This window comes from Xiphophorus couchianus, chromosome 1 (genome assembly GCF_001444195.1).
Source record: "Xiphophorus couchianus chromosome 1, X_couchianus-1.0, whole genome shotgun sequence".
NCBI lineage: Eukaryota > Metazoa > Chordata > Actinopteri > Cyprinodontiformes > Poeciliidae > Xiphophorus > Xiphophorus couchianus.
The window spans coordinates 21,865,175-21,884,248 of NC_040228.1; the positions used below are offsets into that span (position 1 = coordinate 21,865,175).

The 19,074-nt window shown below is 38.5% G+C and overlaps 1 protein-coding gene across 3 annotated transcripts in view; it reads left to right on the forward strand.

The window, feature by feature from the left end:
- The window catches only part of LOC114144365 (nuclear receptor coactivator 3-like), a 72,205-nt gene that overhangs the window by 27,348 nt on the left and 25,783 nt on the right, over window positions 1-19,074 (forward strand). For all 3 annotated transcript variants that reach the window (XM_028017105.1, XM_028017122.1, XM_028017114.1), the window contains exons 2-3: window positions 8,938-9,025; window positions 18,550-18,657. In XM_028017105.1, the coding sequence (XP_027872906.1) occupies window positions 18,569-18,657 (89 nt within the window). In that variant the 5' untranslated portion in view covers window positions 8,938-9,025; window positions 18,550-18,568. The remainder of the gene's footprint in view (window positions 1-8,937; window positions 9,026-18,549; window positions 18,658-19,074) is intronic.

Here is a 19,074-nt window from a genome sequence, read left to right on the forward strand (position 1 = left end):
AACAGCACTGTCATAGCATGATGCTGCCACCTCCATGTTTGTCCCTATATGCAAACAGGATTTCTTACTTTAACAAAGTTTTTGTTCTTGGCCAAATTTATGGAGTGCATGACTAATAGTTTTCATGTTAACTCAATCTCTGCAGCTCCTCCAGAGTTACCAGTGGCATCTTGATTACTGTGTTTTCTGGAGTATAGAGCGCACCTTACTATAAGCCGCACCCACAAAGCACAGGGCTATAAGCCGCTGGTATCTCCGCCGCTCTCGGTTTTCCACAAGGACGCATCCTTAATAAATTTGCTATTAAGGACGCAGCCCTCCGTCTCCAACGCCGAACCATGGATTTGTTCACGCCGAGCTTACGTACAGTGGCTACAGATCTGTACTGCCAGATTAATAGCGTTCAACTTAAAAGCTACATCATATGAACTTCTTCATGTGGTTTCCATGATGAAGGGGTATTAATTTGAAAACATTTCTCCGTCGTGCCTGCTGCTAGCATGTAATTGTTCTAAATGAAAATCAGCGCTTTCTTCTTTGATTTCCAATTTTGACTTCCAATGATTCACTTCCTGCTAAAGAGCCCCCTGGTGGTTGAAGAAAAATCCGCAGAAAAGCTGCACCGGGCTATAAGCCGCATGGTTCAAAGCGTGGAAAAAAAGTAGTGGCTTTTAGCCCAAAAAATACGGTACTTTTCTAAGTAATCAATCAATAAATAAATGCAGCTTAAAGTGTTTTACATCTTAAAAACATAAAAAATGTCATAAAACATTATACAGTCACCAATTATGAAACCAGTAACAAACATTACATTTTGTCGAGTGCCAACAATAAAATCAATTCACATCAAATATGTTGGTGATTGTTTCATTTATTACGGTTCAGCAGCAACTCTAAACATGTTATTAGTCATGATTTAAAGGAACTCAGTGTTTCAGCTGTTCTGCATTTTTCTGGACATTTGTGCCAGATTTGTGGGTTGTAGATTGTGCAGACCAGAACCAGAAGTCTTGAGAGGTCTGGATGGTTGATACAACGGCAGATCTTTAATGTATTTTGGTGCTAAGCTATTCAGTGATTTATGAACTAACAACAATGTAAAAAAAAATGCGCTAAAATAACAGATCAGTTGTTTTATTGCTTGAGATTTATCCACCATCAGAGATTCGCTGCTGTATCTCTGTATATTATTTATTAGGGCTATAGGTAATAAAATGTTGCACTTGAATTCCTGGGTGAGGATGACTCATTCACACACCTAAAACTCTTTTTTTTTTAAATGTAAATCTACTTATGATGGCAGCTAACAGCCAACGCACCTGGATGCTTGGATGAGTTTGAGTTTTAGACCTGATGGGTCTGTTTCTTCCTTGAGCCAGACAGACACTCTGCTTTTCTTCATCCGCCACCCCATCTCTTCCCTCTCTGGAGTGTGAAGTTTGACGCAGCAGCCTCTATTCTGTGATGGCAGTAATTGGTCTAAAGATGGACCTCACTCTCACTCTGTCTCTGAGCTAAAGAAGCACTTTGTTTCCAACAAGTGAGTTTGTTTTCTGAGACACAAAGAACAATATGAATCCAAAGCAACGTTTAACAGTAATGTAGGGCGGTTGTGTATGTATGCATGTGCAGGTGAGGCTTGCTCTTTGTGCTTCTTGTGAATAGCACTATTCGGTCTTCTGCAGGGTAGCTGAGAATAGCTAGCTCCCCTCTTTGGTACCTCCTTGTCTGTGGAAGCAAGGGTTGCACTCAGACATATTTTTATTAGTCTCCATGGCCTGATTTGTTTAAGAGGAGGCAAGGTGCCAATATGTGGCTTAGCTCGTATTTTACTCCAATGTGTTCGCTGGGTTTGGGGTTTGCTGGACGGGGGCTGAATGAGAGTCATCCAGAGTGCAAACACTTCCATACGATGTACTGTTAGGTTTTCCTCACTGTGCTGTTGTGTAAAAGACTAGCAAATGGGATTTCTGCTAGATTGAAATCATTTCACAGAAAAGAAAAATGCAAAAGGTAAAATGAGGAAAAAGAGTAAAGGTCGCTAAGAAACAAACTGTAACCGTGGATCAACTTTTAATGTCTGAAAACCTTTTACCCTTTTATGAGAATAGTGTTAAGAACATTGTATTCATACCTAATGAACATGTTTTGCTCACATTCCACTTTCATTTTGTAACCTCCCAATAAACAAACGTTATAGTATTTTATTGGGTTTGTATTTGGTTAACCATTATAAAGTAATATGTAATTGTACTTTCAATGTTTTTCAACCTTGTCCATCTGGAAGGTGAACTTCTATTCCTTTCTTAGGTCTGTTGCAGCCTGTTTGCAGGTTGTCTTCCAGCACTCTCCTGTTTTAGCTCCATCCATGCTGAACATCTTCCCTGATTCTACTGAAAATCACTCCCAAAGCATGATGCTCCCACCACCATGTTGCACTCTGGTAACGCATGTTCGAGGTGATAAATAGTTTCTGTTTTTCATTTCATTAGCTTGTGAGATAAAAAGTCAATTTTCTTCTCATATGATCAGATCTTCACAGTGCAACAAACCTATGAGCTTTTCACAGAACAACTATATTTATCCTGAAATTAAATTACTACCAAGTGGATCCTATTTATTTTTTAAAGCATTTAGTAGGAAGGCGTTTTATTTATAACAGGACGAAAACTGCAAATGCACACCAGACTTCTCAAAATTGTATTTACAAAAGAAATATAACAAAGTCCTAGTAAAATGGTTTCTAGGACTGCCCAATGTCATGGTAACATGACTCTAAAGATTTAATATTTTAACTCATTCCAGTCCTTTAACTACATTTTTCTAATGGTAAACAGAAAAAATTGTATGTAATAGAAAACTAAAAGTGTATCAACACGAACTGACACATGGTCTACTCAAAAGATGCAGCACCATCGCGTCCGTTTAGTAGCAAAGCTATTAATTACAAAACAACCATAAATTAAAAGTGTTGAAGGGACATAATGACTTCACCTTGGGCAAACATATCTATGTATCTTACAGCATGTTGTTGTCACTTATGCTGGTATCAAAAGCATAGAAACAATGTCTTAGTGGGTTTGCCTGCCTTATTTGGCTGCGAAATGCAAAGGAGACACAATTTAACTTTATATTTAGATTTTGGATAAAACAAAAATCTAAACAAAATACCAGAAAGAACTGCTATTGCTTTTGTGCTTCTTACTCTTTGAAGAAAACAGTTGTCAGCTCTTTTCAAGGCTGAAGCTGACTTTCAATCCATCAACTTTTGATTCACACATTGTATCATTTCCAAAGGCTGCACACTTTTTGGAGATTTTCTTTTGCAGGATTGATTGTTTTTACCCAGCAACCCTGCAGTCGTTGCTCTGCAGAGGGTGGGAATGATGCAGGCACCAAGGTCTAAGCAATGACATAGAGTTGACATAAAAACTCAAAGTTTCCGCTGAAATGGCAAAGAATCTTGTTTTTTTTTTAAAGTTGTAAGTAGCAGCCAACTTTTGTCTGACTCAGTTTGTTATGAGTCAGGAACAAATTCTGAGTGTGTGTCAGCAGCTCCAACTCAATGACTGAAACACCCTTCAATAAATAAATGATTTGCCTTAGTAATAGTTTCTGCTTTAACGTGTCCTTACATTTTCTGTCATCCTGGTTATTACAAAGTCAAATATAACAAAAATCAGTCGATGATAAACTGTGACTTACATTAGAAATAAATTATATCATTCACACATGTATAATATTTGTCTCCAGGTTGCTTTCTGATTTTTAGTTTGGAACTTCTCACTGATGTTAACTACTCCGAAGGAAGTGTGATTAAAGCGTGAAGTTGTAGCTCCTTAAAACTGAACTTAATTGCTAATGTTTTAAGCTAAACCTAATCAGATTTGATGAGGGATTTCAAAGGATTGGGTTTTCGTAAGAGGATTCCATACTGGATCAAATTCAACAAAATGTTTCTTGGCTTAAAAGCTTCATGATTTTAACAGCTTTTGTTGAAAAATGTTCCTTTTTCAATATTATTGTATAACACAAGCTCTAGTTATTTTTTTTTCTGAAGACTTAAGTTCAATCAGATGGGAAACACAGTTTACGTTTTGTCCTGACCAACATAAACTATGAACTAAATCTGGATTGGGGGGGAGGGTTGCATCAAAATTAATGTCAAATGTTGCATTAGGCAAGAGACTAGCTCAGTGTTCATAAATCCTTTAGAGGAAGCTAAATCTCATCCAACTTTTGTATAAATTTGAATATGTAATAAATTATTTGACCTTATATGTTCTTAAAATTGTGAAAATATGCCAGCTAAACAATAACTAACAATAAATAACTAATACTTACTAATAAAATACTAACAATAAATTAATCAAAAAGCCAACATTCAGTCTAGTCTTTCTCAGTTCATAACATTTTATAGTTAAAATGGCAATTTGCAGTTAGGTGCAGCAATTGCACTGCTCCTGATCTTTCAATTATTGGCGTCACTGAAGAAGTTCTGCCAGTTTGCTGTCATGAACCGTGTCCTAATGAGAAAATACATTGACTGTGATTTTAAACAGATGCAAGTGTTTCTCGAGTTCTGACTGGTACTGGTCTTGGGTGAATTGTAAGGCAGTAAGATGTGACTTTCACAAAAGCTGAAGATTTTATATCCACAACGACTCATCTGTTTGTCCTGGAGGCCGTGGAAAGATTTCTTTGAAAACCTAGCACCAAGCTAAATCAGTTTCTCTGACGGTTCGAAATGCAGAAATGTCACTGAGATAAGATCTCTGCAGCACATGCGAGTCTCCTTCTGCTGCTAATCAGCACAGGCTAACTAGCAGCTTCTGTTCACCCCGTCACAGCCAAAGTTGCACTTGAGGTGCATATTTATTGAACCTTAAATTTGTGTTTTTACAACTGAAAGATGATTATGGTATTGCTCAAGTGCGCTGGAAAAAGACAAGCCAGTAAAAATTTATAGAATGCTATTGGAGGTTTTATTCAGTTTTCTGGCTGTCAAGCGCAGGTAGACGATGAGAGAGGTTTCTAATACCAGAGCTGACTGTGAGAAGACCTTGGCGTCTGCGAGCCGAACATTTCTCCATTGATTCACAATCTTAAGCTCATTCACACCGCTTTTATATTCAAGGCTTTACGCCAGTATGAGCAACCCCACATGCCGTTAACTATCATTTTATTCATTCCCACCTTTCATGGCTGTGTGAAAGTGAGCACAAAGAAGTGTAATAATCACACTAAAGGCACTAAAGGGCCTGTTCGTGCGTGTCCCAAATTACAACCTTTTAACACGTGTAAAAAATAGTTTGTCTTTATCAATGCAAATCTATAGATTCTCCTAACTTAAACAATGATTTGTTGGCTCTATTTTCTACCCCTGCTATTAATAGGAAACACATAATTTGAAATGGGGTCTTTGTTGGTTTGTGAGAGTACCATACATCACCTAAACTAGAGCACCCACTCTTCCTCCTCTTCTTCTTCCTCCTCCTCCTCCTCCTTTCCCTTCCTGCCCACTAACCCACACATGCACACTCCCGACAGTCCCCATCTGCTCCCAATCAGGGGTGCAACCAGCGGTCAGGCACGTGCTAACATACTTGCACACATAAACATACACACTGCAGCCACTCCAGGCATTAGATCAGCCATGCAAACATACACACATTTGAACTGGACTTAGAGATTTGGTTGTAAACGTCCCCTCCCTGCTGCGATGTTCTGCATGTCCACTCAAGAAAAACAAAAGTGTACTTTGTTGCAGAATGTATTCAATCATGTATTTCTAAAAAAGATTCTTCATCGAGAAATTTCTTGTCATAACACTTTTTATCATGATAAAGAGCAATGAAGACTTAAAGTAATCAGATTAATCATGATAAACCGATTACTGAAATTAGCATCAACTAATTTAGTAGTCGAGTAATGGTTAACTTTTGTTAAAAAAAAAACAGTCAGTGGATCAGTTAAGCCTAATCTGTGTAAAAAATATATTCATTTTTGCAGTTACAATGAAAAACCATCTTTGTCTGTAAATCTGTTCCACCCAGCAATCTTTAAGTGACAGACTTAGCTTCGCGGGTTCAAATTCTGTAAAAACATAAAAATAAATAAATCTCCTATTAAGCACCTTTTGCCACCTATTTATTAATCCAACAAATAATCAGCAGATTAGTTGACAGTATTTTTTAGTATTTTTGCATCCTTTGCTGCAAGTGATCAAGCATAACCTAGAGGAATGCAACGTTTTGCATTTTAGCCAATACATTTTTTTTCTATTAAAGTAATTGATTTGCTTATTTGCATCTTTTAAATAATTTCTAATATTATATAAAAAGGCTTACGTGGTTAAATGGAAAATCTGCATATGGTGGCATTTCTTTAACCCAATTTAATTGATTAATCATCAGAATAAAATAATGAATTTCTAAAATAATTGTTGTTTGAAGCCCTAACCAAAGCCATGACCAAAGAAGAAGTTAAATATTTAGTTTCTGGCTGAAACCACCATATTTTGTCTAAATGTTCCAGTACTGTGGAAAGTTTAAAATGTTATAAACAAACCCACAGCATCACAGATCTTCTGCTGTACATAACAGCTGACATGATTTACTTCTCCACATATTCACCCTTAATTTGGATAAACTGATTTAAGCCTCTATTTGGAAAAGTGTCCCTTTAATGAAGAACAAGAATCCTTTTAAACAGCACTTATCAAATTCTTCTGGTTTTTTACTTGTAACCAAAACATAATTAAACCAGATTTGGCCTTATTCTCATGTTTATGTTCCAACTTTTGTGGAAAATGGGATGCAACATAAGTACCGCCACTTGTTAACACAGCAACATCTTCCCAGAGGGACTTATGGAAGTTTTGAAGCAAAAATCAATGTTCTTGAATTACTAATTTAAGTACTCTCACTTATTTGTTATATATATTTACCTAAATAGCTTATAGCAAAATTTCCTCTGGGTACTACTAACACTGTAACAATAATCAAATAATCCCATGATAAATTATAATGAGCTTCATCATTCATCATTAATGTTTTTTGTAGGAAAGTTTATTTACATGTTATTTATGGCTTTGGTTATGTGTGGTTTTTATTTCTGCTTTATTTATTGTTTTTGATTGTTGTGCTTCATTTTGGATATTTAAAATGTCTTCCAGTTCCAGTGTGAAGTGTTCTTTACAAAGTTGAACTTTATTAGTCTTCAAGCGGGGGTCATTATCAATATATTACTTGAAAATTGTGTAAAATTAAATATCATTTATTGCAGTAATTACTGGGACAATTTGTCATCCACCAAAATTTGTTATGACATTTGTTATATCTACCCGTTGTCCTTATACCACAGTTTGAAGAACATGTGCTAAAGTTTTAATAAGAAAAAAAACACAATTTGCCTTTATTTTATATATTTTATCTGTGAGCAGCACTAATAAATAGGCCTGTCACAATAATCAATAAATGAATTAATTGCATGATAAATTAAAACAAGTTGAATCATTTTCATTTGCATGATTCATCATTTTTCTCTTTCTACCAGAAACTGTGCTAAGTCTTGAGTCTGCTGCTTTTGTTTCAACTAGAGCTTTGTTTGAAGGACTGTTTTGTTTACAGAGACTTCATTATTCATTTTATATGTTTTGTTTATTTATTCAGAATATTTAAAATGTTGTCTAGTTCCAATGTTAAATATTTAGATCATTTTGATCTTTGACAATGTGTTCTTGTATTACAATTATATTACCTGAAAATGGTCTGAAAACAACAATATTATTGTTTATCACATTAACTTCTGGGACAATTTATCATCCAGAGAAATTTGTTATCGGGACAGGCTTAATATTAAATGTATTCTACCTATTTTTTATACATTTATCTCATAAGTTGGGTATAAGTGTGAAGGGTCGTGCAGTTAACTAATCCTGACCCTTACCTTGTGCTTTTGTGGCCATAATCCTTAAACTTGTACCTTAATCCTCAAAAACTACATCATAGCTGCAGGAAAAGCAATTTGGTCCCCGCATTCACAGAATGTCCCCAAAGTACGTATCATCGAGAGATCTGGACCCCTTCATGATGTAAAAACCAACCAACACACACACAAACATATTGATGCGCAAAGACAGATGAAGATGAGCGTTCCTGTTGGTGTGCTTCACGGATGACAGGGTGTCATGGAAACGCCCAGTGTTCTCATGGTTACGAACTGTTTACCTCTACGGAATGGTCTCTTGTGATTGTTCAGACAGAACACTTGAGCTACTGCAACAACTCAGTCTAGCCAAAATACACAGGCGAACACACTCCGGTTCTTATCGGGATCTAAATAGGCACAAATTGGTCTGTTATATGCTACTGGGATTAGCGCTGCAATTTAACCTAATAGTTTGCTGGCGGGGTGGGGGGTTCTACTTTTGCTCTTAAGTCCTTCAAGCACGGACCTTTGACATTAAGTTCTTGAAGTTATCATTCCTCTTTTTCTGGATCTGTAGGGCTTGTTTTAGATGAAAAGATACAGAGGTGCTCTATGTTGATTGGCTGGTTTTTAGAAATGCCACTTTCAGGTTTCAGCTGTGTGGCTTCCTGTAAAAGTTGTGTCTCAGCGTCACTTTTTCTGTGTGTAGTTGTGCGTGTGTGGTCGGGCATTTTTGTCTGGTGAGTGGGAGTGGTCTGGGCATCAATGCAAATGAGCAGGAGCCACAGTGTGTGCGCTCTGCACCCGTAATGAAGACAAAAGTGCATACAGATGCTCTCTCATAGTTCCTTACTCATTAGGGAGCTAACACAGCCTCCTGTTTGGTTTTTTTTAATGATTCTGATTAATATGCTGCCGGTTATTCATTAATACTGCCCTAATGAACTTACACTGGTGAGCGTGAGAGCTAAACTTTTCCTGCATGTTTTCCTTTTTTCTCTCCAGAGTCAATTGATCAACCCAGATAGGAGAACACCCCCAGAGTGAGGGGAGGGGGCCATCTGACCGTCTGTCATCTTGGCGCCATCACAAGGTGGGCTAACATCCTGTATGGTTGGCATGGAAACGGCCTGGTGGGTTTAGGATGAGCCGCTTGTCAGACTCAGTTTCTTGTTGTTGCCACATTCTTGCAACATCTTCCTGACCTGAACCCTGAAATTCAGAGAACACTGCATGTTTTCTTATGCGGATGTTTTGTTGAGATGTTAGTTGTTTTTGTTTTTTGTTTATTTTCTTGCATGTATGCTTAAGGTTTAAATCTTGGGTAGCGGAATAGCTTGCTCAAAAAAAACCCTGATGGGTTTTGTGATAGGAAAAGAAAGAAAGAGAGTTGACTACTTTCAGACAGTCGAGAAAATGAGGAAGGAGGAGGAAGACAGCAAGGAGACAGAAGGAGAAATCAAATTATTCTTTGTGCTCTACCTGCCACAGAGGCTGTAGGAGAGCATTAATCTCCCCCCTCCCCCACCCTACCCACAGTCTGCAGATAACAACAACACACACAGTACTGTACCCAGGCTTCACCAAACCACACTTTCTCTTTCGCTCATGTGCGTTCTCACACAAATGTTCCTGCAGACATGCTGCTGTTGCACAGGCAGCAGGAGTGACGGTGGGAGGGTTGAAGTTATTTGGAGTGGGGGAGGGCAGTGAGGAAGAGGAAAATCTGAAAGTACTAAGAGTTCGGGAGACGAGAGATGGAGTTTTTCTACAACCACTAAAACTGAACTCACACAGTGTCTAAAACGTGTTCTTACAGTTTGAGTGTTTTGAGAGGTTACAACTACGAATTTTAATGAGATTGTATGTTGTAGAACAATACAGAATAGTGCCTAATTGTTAATTAGAAGGAAAAATGCTGAATAAATGTTAAAAAATGGATAAATAAGAATCTGAAAAACGTGGCGTGTATTCAGCCCATTTCAGCCGATCAGTTGGTGAAACCAATTTTCACTGCAGTTGCAGATTTTCTACCAGTTTTATACATTAAAGTCGCAGTATATAACTTTTATAAAAATAAGTTATTTATATATTTGTAAAAACTGTTACCATGTCAGGACAGTATGAAATGAGACAGAAAAACTGTTAAAAGACCAATCTCCTACACCTCTTCCCTGTGCTGATATTTCCATCTGAAGAAATGCACTGAAAAACAACCAATCAGAGCCAGGAGGCGGGACTTGGCGCTGTCAATCAACCTCACAAAAAACAAGTTATCGTTACAGGAAAACCGTTTATCCACCGTCATCCTAGGCTATGCTAACTAATCTTAGCAGTCATGACTATGGCTATGCTAGCTGCAGCTTAGCATAGAGCAAGCGGGAGGGGAAAAAGGAGATGAGCAGTGCCAAACAGAATGGTGATTGACAGCGCTAAGACCTTCCTCATGGCTGTGATTGGTTGTTTCTAATTAGCACTGGGAGAAGGCAGAAGAGCTCAGTTTTTTCATGCATTATCTGTCTCCTATCATATTGTGAAAACATGGTGACAGTTTTAACAAATATTTAAAAATATGTTTCTAATCAAAGTTACATACTTCAGCTTTAACAGACAGAAATGGTTTCTTGTTCACCTTTGCAAAATAGACAAAGAGTGTCTCGAACAGCACATTTCAAGTCCTGCCAAAGATTCTCTGCTGAACTTTGACTGGGCCGTTCTAATAACAATACTCAGCCACCTAACAGGTTTCTTCACTTTCCTGTCCCTGTTGAAGAAAAGTTTTCCCACTGCCTGATCCTGCCACCACCATGTTTCGCCTTTTGGATGTTATTTAGGCTGTCACCTTTCTGTCACATATGCTGTCTTGGCATTACATATTATATTCTGGCTAAAAAATTCACATTTGGTTTCGTCTTATCAGAGCACCTTTTCCCCGTGTTTGCTCTGTCTCCTGCATGAATCAAGGCAAACTGCAAACAGAACCTCTTATGGCTTTCATTCAACAATGCTCTTCTTGTTTCTTCTTTTATAAAAGCCAGATTTGTGAAGCTCCACGGTCACCATGGGCTTCTTGGCTGCTTCTCGTTTTAAGGCTTTCCTCATCTGTCCTGTGAGTTAAGGCAGCCGACTGTGTCTTGGCAGGTTTGGAGTCATACCATACTCTGTCCATCCTCATATGAAAGGTTGAACAGTTCTGTGTGAGATGTTCAAAGCTTGCGATGTTGGTTTGTAACCTAAATCTGCTTTAAATCTTCCTGGACTTTTATCTTTTTTATCTTTGTTCTTCAAGATGCTGATTGTTCACTAATGGTCTCTAATAAATCTTTAAGGCTCTCAAGGCAATCTTGAATTTTTTTATAAAATGGTTGCTGTTATTTAATGTGTAAGCAGTTTATCCTTCTGCCCCCACAAATCAATTGTATAACTTCGGGTGCATTCACACCAGTCCTACTCAGTCTGTTTTAATTAAGTATCATTTGTTTGACTAGCAAGTCTGGTTCATTTGGGGAGGCCTAAAAAGAAAAGAAAAGAAGAGAAGAAAAGCAAACTCTGGTTCACCTACTAACCTTAGTTTCTGTTCAGTTGAAGTGAACTCTGGCGCAGTTTGAGTCCATATGTGAATGCTAAGTGGACCGGAGACTGCTCCAAAAGTAGGAAGTGAACTACTGTATAGCGCAGGGCATTCTTGATAAATACAACCAAAACAAACGTAGCGCTAATGTGTCTAGCGCTAACGGGAGAAATGATTCGTGGTCTTTCGCCAAAGACAAAAGAGAAATCCTACAACTGCTAAAATCTGACGCTGCTTCATTTTCTTTTTCCATACCATGAAGAATTAAGTTGTACTCATGTCTTCAAAGGTTTTCATGTCGATTTCTTCAGTGGTTCTTGGTGCAGTGCCACCACAGGTTAGGGAGGGTACAGGTGAAATGGTTTCAGTGTGAATGCGAATCATACCAGATGAGAATGCAACAAATGTTGTAATTTGAAAATCAGGTGTGAAAATATTCTTAAAGCTCCCAATTTTCATGATATTCATACTGATGATGAGTGTATGTAATCTTCTGACTGAAAATGTATTTAAATTATTTTTTTCTGGTTGGATAAGTGGTTACCCTTAGCCACATGTCACCAGTGTGAGTTCACATGTCCAGACCGGGGCTGTGCGCTTCTGTTTTGCCAACAGATATTGTAAAAGAGCGTTGGGCAGGCGGCTATTTGCATCACTTATCTAGTGCAGTCCTTTCTCTCTCACTCTGTCACTTTACCTCTTCACCTTCCTGCCTTTTGTCAGCAGCAGCCTGCTCTGACCCTGCTGCTTTCTCTGTTTTGTCAACTTTAATGAAGAGAATAGAAACGGATCCCTTCAGGAGTTTGATGCCTCCGAGCATCTCGGTTTCCTCATTTCAGTCAGCGGTGAAGCCGTCAAGCTGTTAAAACAGATCTTTATTTTCTAATTAAATGAAACTTTCTTTCATGAACTTGAGTACTTTTGTGTTTCTTGAAGTGTAGGGGCCTGAATGAGGCGTTTTATGATCAGGGTGGGGATTCCCTAGAGGTTAATGATGTTCAGACAGGAATAATCCTTCCTTTGTTAGTGAAGTTCATGACAGGTTGACTGTGGATCAAGGTGGCGTTAGTTGCTCATGTTTTCCTCGTCTGCCCTCAGTAACTCTCTGCTTCATATTCTTGTTTGTTGCATTGTTTCAGACATCCCCCCACGTACGCCATGACTCACTCTGCTGTGGGAGTTCTGTCGTCTCTCAGCTGTGTTTTCTGTCTACCCAAAACCATAGTTTTGCTTTTGCAGTCGCTGTTCATCCATTTTGATTCTGCTTTCTTAAAGTCCGTTAGCTTAGTTAACCAGTGATCTGCTGCTCGTCGCTTTTTGCAGTGATTGTGCAACAACGCGCAAAAACTTGAAGACAGAAACAACCGCCTGAGGTGACTGAAGAAAACTCTCTCCCCTTGAGTATTTGCTGTTTAGCATCCATTATATCCATTATCCATCCATCCATTATATGAACATTCAATACTTTAGGATTACTCCTCACATTTTTTAAAAAGCTTTTGGGTAAAATTATTGAATGCATTCTCAAATTTCCTTTTTTTGCGGCACTGGAAGGGTTTTGGGACTTTCTTGCCTTCATTTTGTTCAGACCTTCAGACAATAATCTCCCATTGCACATTCTTGATTGTCAAAACCTTAACATACCAGACACTGAATTTTAATGTAAAAGAACTGAAGATCAGTTGATGCCAAAAGATAATAGCTATTAGAGATATTTAAGGACCATTTTACAACAAATAAGAAATTACAGAACATTAACGTAGAAATGAAGCAACATGATTTAATGTCTGTAAAGAGTTTAAATCTAATCTCTGAAAACACTGGAAGCTTTTAGTCATCCTCTTCACTTGTGGCAAGATAAATGTGGCTCCTTGTCGAGCCTTTCTTCTTGTAGTTGTAAACTTTTTAAGTGTCGCTTTGACTCCATTGGCCAGCTAAGGTGAGTAGCAGTTTTTTTCTTTATTTCCTGTCTTAAACTATCAAACAAATGTTTATATCATCCAACGATTATCTTACTAAACAAAAAAGAAGTTTTCAAATGATGATTTTATTTATTAAGGGGGAAAAGCTGCCCAAAAAATCCTGGCCAGGTGTGAGAAGGCACCTGAGAAATCATGAATTGCTATTGTTTCACTTCCTGCCAGTCAAACAAAGAACACTTTGCATGCACAGCATGGACAATATAAAGTGGTTTGCATAAGATGAAAAAGGTGGCAATGTAAAGTAAAAATAAAACAGATCAGACCTGAAGCCCACACTCAACCAACTTATGTAGCACAACAATCATCTAAGCAAATCTACCTCCTAATGGATAGAAAATTAAGGTTTTGAAGTGGCCTAGTCAAAGTCAAGACTATGTGGCTGAAATAAAACAACTCTTGGACCGGAATGATGTAAAGACTCATCGAAAAAATCTTTATGGCACAATTAGGTTTAGGGCTCTATTACTTTTTATTAAAAATAAATAAAATTGAAAGCAGATGTTTGTGTTTACCTCGATTGTCTTTGTGTATTTATGAGAAAGCAAAAATGTTTTTGCAGCGTTGTATGCTTATAAGAATAAAATTTTATGTTAAAACAACATTCGAAAGCTAAAATGTTAAATAATAAATGGTTTTAATTGGTGGTGATGAATATAAAAACTACTGTTTTCCCACACTTAGGCATAAACCATGTTCATAAAGTTACTTGGATCAGAAAAACAGAAAATAAATAGAAATATGCTTCTAAAATTATACATTGACTCTCAATTAAGTGTCATTTTCATCAAAAATTACCAAATTTAAGTTATGGGTAGGTTAGGAAATATGAATTTTTAGGGCAAATGGGGGAAAAAAAAGCTCTTTTGGATCATTTGGAGTATGATGTCCTGCTGGGTGTGCTTCTTAGCATTTTTACCTCAAACAACTCTCCTGTTTTCCTTATGTCGTCTAAGGATCTCAAAAAGAGAGAGAGAGATTCTGAAAAGCAGCAGGTTTATACGCAGGATTGCACTCAGACAGAGCCAGTTTATGCAGAAGTTTGCTCAGCCCCATCAGAAAGCAACACCACACCCAAACAAGGACCCGTTTGGATTTTCTGTGACATAAATTTTCCATGCTGATGCTGGAAATTTCCTGAGGACATGGACGGGGGGTTTCTGAAGTCATTCAGCCATCTGAGGAAAACTTGGCACTTAGTAAAGTTTCCTTAACTCTTCTGTTGCGCTTATCCCAGCATGGCACCACATATGTGGAGGGGTGTAAAATCAGCCAGATGATTTTAGTTTCACATGCATTTTGGATGCTTCCTTCTATCGCCGATCCAAACAAGCAGCTCCAACTTGGAATCGCTAAAGTATTCACATCACTTGAAGTAATTCACATTTTCTCACACTAAAACCTCAACCTTTTATGGATTTTATGTGATAGACCAAAGCAAAGTGGGAGGAAAATGATGCATGCTTTTCATATTTATATATAAACATCAATTTTCCTATTTTAGTTTATTGGAGAATAGACAACATTACAAAAACCAAAAACAAAAGAAAAAGAAAAGCACAACAAACAGGTCAGGGAGAAAGTTGTGGAGAGGTTTTCAAGCAGAATTAGGTTGTGAAAACCTGCAAGTAGAAGATTTCCCCTCAGTCGTTCATGGAAATCCCCCACATGGTTTAGATCTACTGGGATTTGTAAGCTGCTGCCTTAGCAGCATCATGCTGTGGGAATGTTTTTGTTTGTTTGTTGTTTTGATCAGAGTTGATGAGGAACGGGACTGTGCCGAATAGGCCGGTCACCATAAAATATTTTACTGGACGATAAATTGTTCCAGAAATTATTGTGATAAACGATAATATTGTAGCTTTGAGACAATTTTCGAGTAATATATTGATAATGGCATAATAATACAAGTTCGCTGTCTTGATCACTGATAAACATACATTTTTGTACTGGAACTGGAAGATAATTTAAATATCCAAAATAAACAACAACTTGAAATAAAACCCCACACAACTGAAATCATAAATAGAATGGATGATGACGTCTCTGTAAACAAAATTGCCATTCAAAAAAAATTAATCATCAGAATGGAAATTATGAAGCTCGATTTAATTTGTCATGTGATTAATTGATAAATTGCTGATTGCGATAGACTTAACACTACATAAAATTGTTTTGCAAGAAATAATTGGCAAAAATATCAGTTCCTGTATGTCTAAAGTGGGTAAGGAAATGTTATGGAAGATAGTTCTATATTGTATTTTTAGCTTTATACTTTTTATTTCATTACTTTTATAAATTGTGAATAAATTGTGGAGTACTGTCAAGACCAACATTTAGCTTTATACTTTTAATATCGGAGCAAGACCTGAGAAACTCCTTTTAGTTTACTTAGCAACCGAAAGCAAGAATCAAACATGGAGAACCAACATATAGCTTTATACTTCACTAACCAATAACAAACTTAAGATTCAGAGAATTATCAACTACTTATTCTTTTTAAACATGTGGAACCAATATTTAGTCTTGTACTTTTCTGTTTTGTTTTCTTTTGTTTGTGTTTTTGCTGTTATCCTTACCTTTTTGTCTTTATTTTGGTTTTGTTGTTTGGTTTGTATTTCCTTCTAATTCAGAGCACTTTGAACTACCTTGTTGCAATATAAATAAGATTGCCTCACCTTTTCTTACCACTCAAAGAAATTGAATGCAATTGAGCTCCACATTTTTTAGACTTTTATTTGGTCTACTACATAAAATCCCAATGAAATATTTTCATTGGTGGTTGTAACGCAAGAAGAAATTGAATGTATGATGAACCATCTCATATTTAAAGGCTGCATCCTCCCTTTCTATTTACATTTAACTGTATTTGATAATTATTTCCCATTATACCCAAACTTAGCCTAAAACATGCAGTAAATAAAGTTGAGACAATCAAGCTGAGTGACTTACTTTTACCTCTCCACCCTATCCGCCCACTCGATTTTTAAAATACCCTCTTCATGCCCATTCCTATTTTCCTCTTGCTGCCCTCGATTCTGCCATCACCCTCTCCTGCTTCCCCTCTGTGCTCATCTCACCCCCCCACAGCGCTGCTGCATTGTACCAAGCGCAGCTGCACCCTCTGCCACCAGGCCCCAATGCCTGTAGCGTGTAATTGACTTTCTCCCCGTGCTGGAATAAGCGGGCGGCCCGCGCCAGGCTGGAGGTGACCCATTTCCCTGGGGCATTTAGCAGCCTCCTAATCAACCATTCTCTGGGGCAGCCTCATTCACTCTGCAATTAGAGCGGCTCCCCATTTGAGAACTCCATCAATAGGCGAGCGGGCAGGCGGGCTTGATCGGTGCAAGAGCAAAGGCAGAGTTTTTACTCCAGCACTTTGAGTTCTCAATCCTACCGACTTTGCGCCTCCTCCCTCCCTTTGCTGCTCGCCTTCTCAAGCGCTGGTTTTGTCTAATGAAGAGCAGCAGAGTGGGAAGCAGGTAGACAGAAAGCAAACCAGGAGTTTAGACAAGAGGCGATGCAGGCAGGTAGACAAAGACAGCCAGCCAGTCTGATAGGAGGGACTCCAGGGAATGATTAAAGCAGAAATCTGAAAGAAACTTGTAGAGGAAGGGACGGGGCAACACTTTTGAGAGCGCACAAGTATTCGCTTTTGTCACCATTCATGCAAGAACAATGCAAACAATTTATCAACTTACTTGCAATACTTTTGTGTGGTAACACAAACTAAAAGAATTCCCAATGTTCCCTCTGTGCCTCCTGTGTTTATATTTTACAAAGATGTTTATGTTTAATTTTCTGTTTATTCTGACACAAAATAATGCTTTATTTTAATTCAGTATACTATGAAAAATTCAGCCCTCTTCAATGGCAGTCAACCATCTTATTAATTAATCGTTAGTTGATTGATAAGGTCTATTCATAAATTGATAACTTTCATCCCTAATGCCTAATGGCTGTGAGTTTGCCCCAGAAAGAAAGGTGCGTTTAGGACCTTGTTGCCAACGAAGACAAACTCAATTACATAGCTTCTTGGGCTCCTCGGATCTCCCATGAAGGAGTCAGAGATGATGCTGCGTGATGATTAAATAACGGCCTGGCATCTCTCCCCTGTTGCTGGCCTGATTTGCCATGCGGCAGAGGCAGTCATCTGGTCACAGGATAACCGTGTAATCAATGGAATGAAAAAGCTGCGCTGGCTGTGAAGGTTAAGAGGGGTACTGATGCGTTCAGCGCTCTCTGCACTGCACACGTGCATCTAAAACACACTCCAGACACTCTGGATGCTCCACATCTCCCTCCTCCTCCTTTCACCTGCTCCCCGTTCCTCCTCTCTTTCTTTGGCATGCCTTTCTCTCTCTCTCTTTCTCTTTCTCTTATTATCCCTCTGCTTTTTTCTCCCCCTATGCTTCTGCTTTCCTGTCTTTCCTCCCTCCTACCTTTCCCCAGTGTCGGCTGCTGTCGCCGTGGCGAGGCAAGTGACCAATCAGCAGTCACTTTCTCACTCTGGCTGCTCCCTCCCTCGCTGATATCTTCCACTCCTTCCCTCTCCTCCTCTTTTTATTCATTCCATCTGCGTCTCTTCCCCACAACCTTTATCAGCTCACTTCCTGGAGACGAAGTGTGATGCATTATGGGAGAGAGACGCCTGTCTGATGGGGTTAGTTGTGCTTATCATCAGAGACACTGCTAATCCGGTGTGTGTGTGTGTGGACTGAACTGATGAACTCGTGAATGCACGGGTCCACACACACCAAACATAACCTCTCATTCTCCACTCAGCAGCAGCAGCAGGAGGAGGAGCAGGAGGAAGAGGAGGAGGATGCTGACGAGACATGTTTATGTTCGTCAGTCGCTGCCAGGAGAATATGATTTGCATGATATAAGCATATTTTCCCCTACTGTTTTTTGCTGCTGCTGCTTCACAATCGTGCCTCTTTCTACATGACAACTGCCTTTCTTCCCTTCACAATTAGCAGAGAAACCCCAGCTAAAAAGGCTATAAGTGACCTTATAATCCCAGACTCTGCTGTAATGTGTGTTGCTGTTTCGTCTTCCCCTCAGGTGCTGATATGTGCACACTATGAGCGGACTGGGGGACAACTCCATGGAGCCTCTGAGCTCGGAAAACCGCAAACGCAAACTGTCCACTTGCGACACGTCTGGTCTGGGGTAAGTTTATGGCGTCGGCACACGAGGAGGGGGGAACTGAAAGAAAGTGGGCTAGTGGGTCAGTCAGTGGTTGCTGGAGCCTGGACCCAGACATGAACAGAGTGAAGTCTGCTGTGATGGGGAGAAAACTCAACCAATGAAAAGACTTCACTGAAAGATTTCTGATTGGTTTTAAAGTGAGATGTTTCCAAAATACAAGATCTCACATTTTGGTTTTTCTTAATCAGCATTTTTTTTCTTTCGTTAGCTCTTTCACACACCATTTCTTATTTTTAGATTACTTAATTATGTAAAGTATACATTATATTATATAAAAAGACATTATGTCTATTTTTTCTTTATTAACTTTATTAACCAAGAAAAATTGAGGGATTATTGTTTGATTTCTTCAAATTCAGATCTTTGGTTTTCTATTAT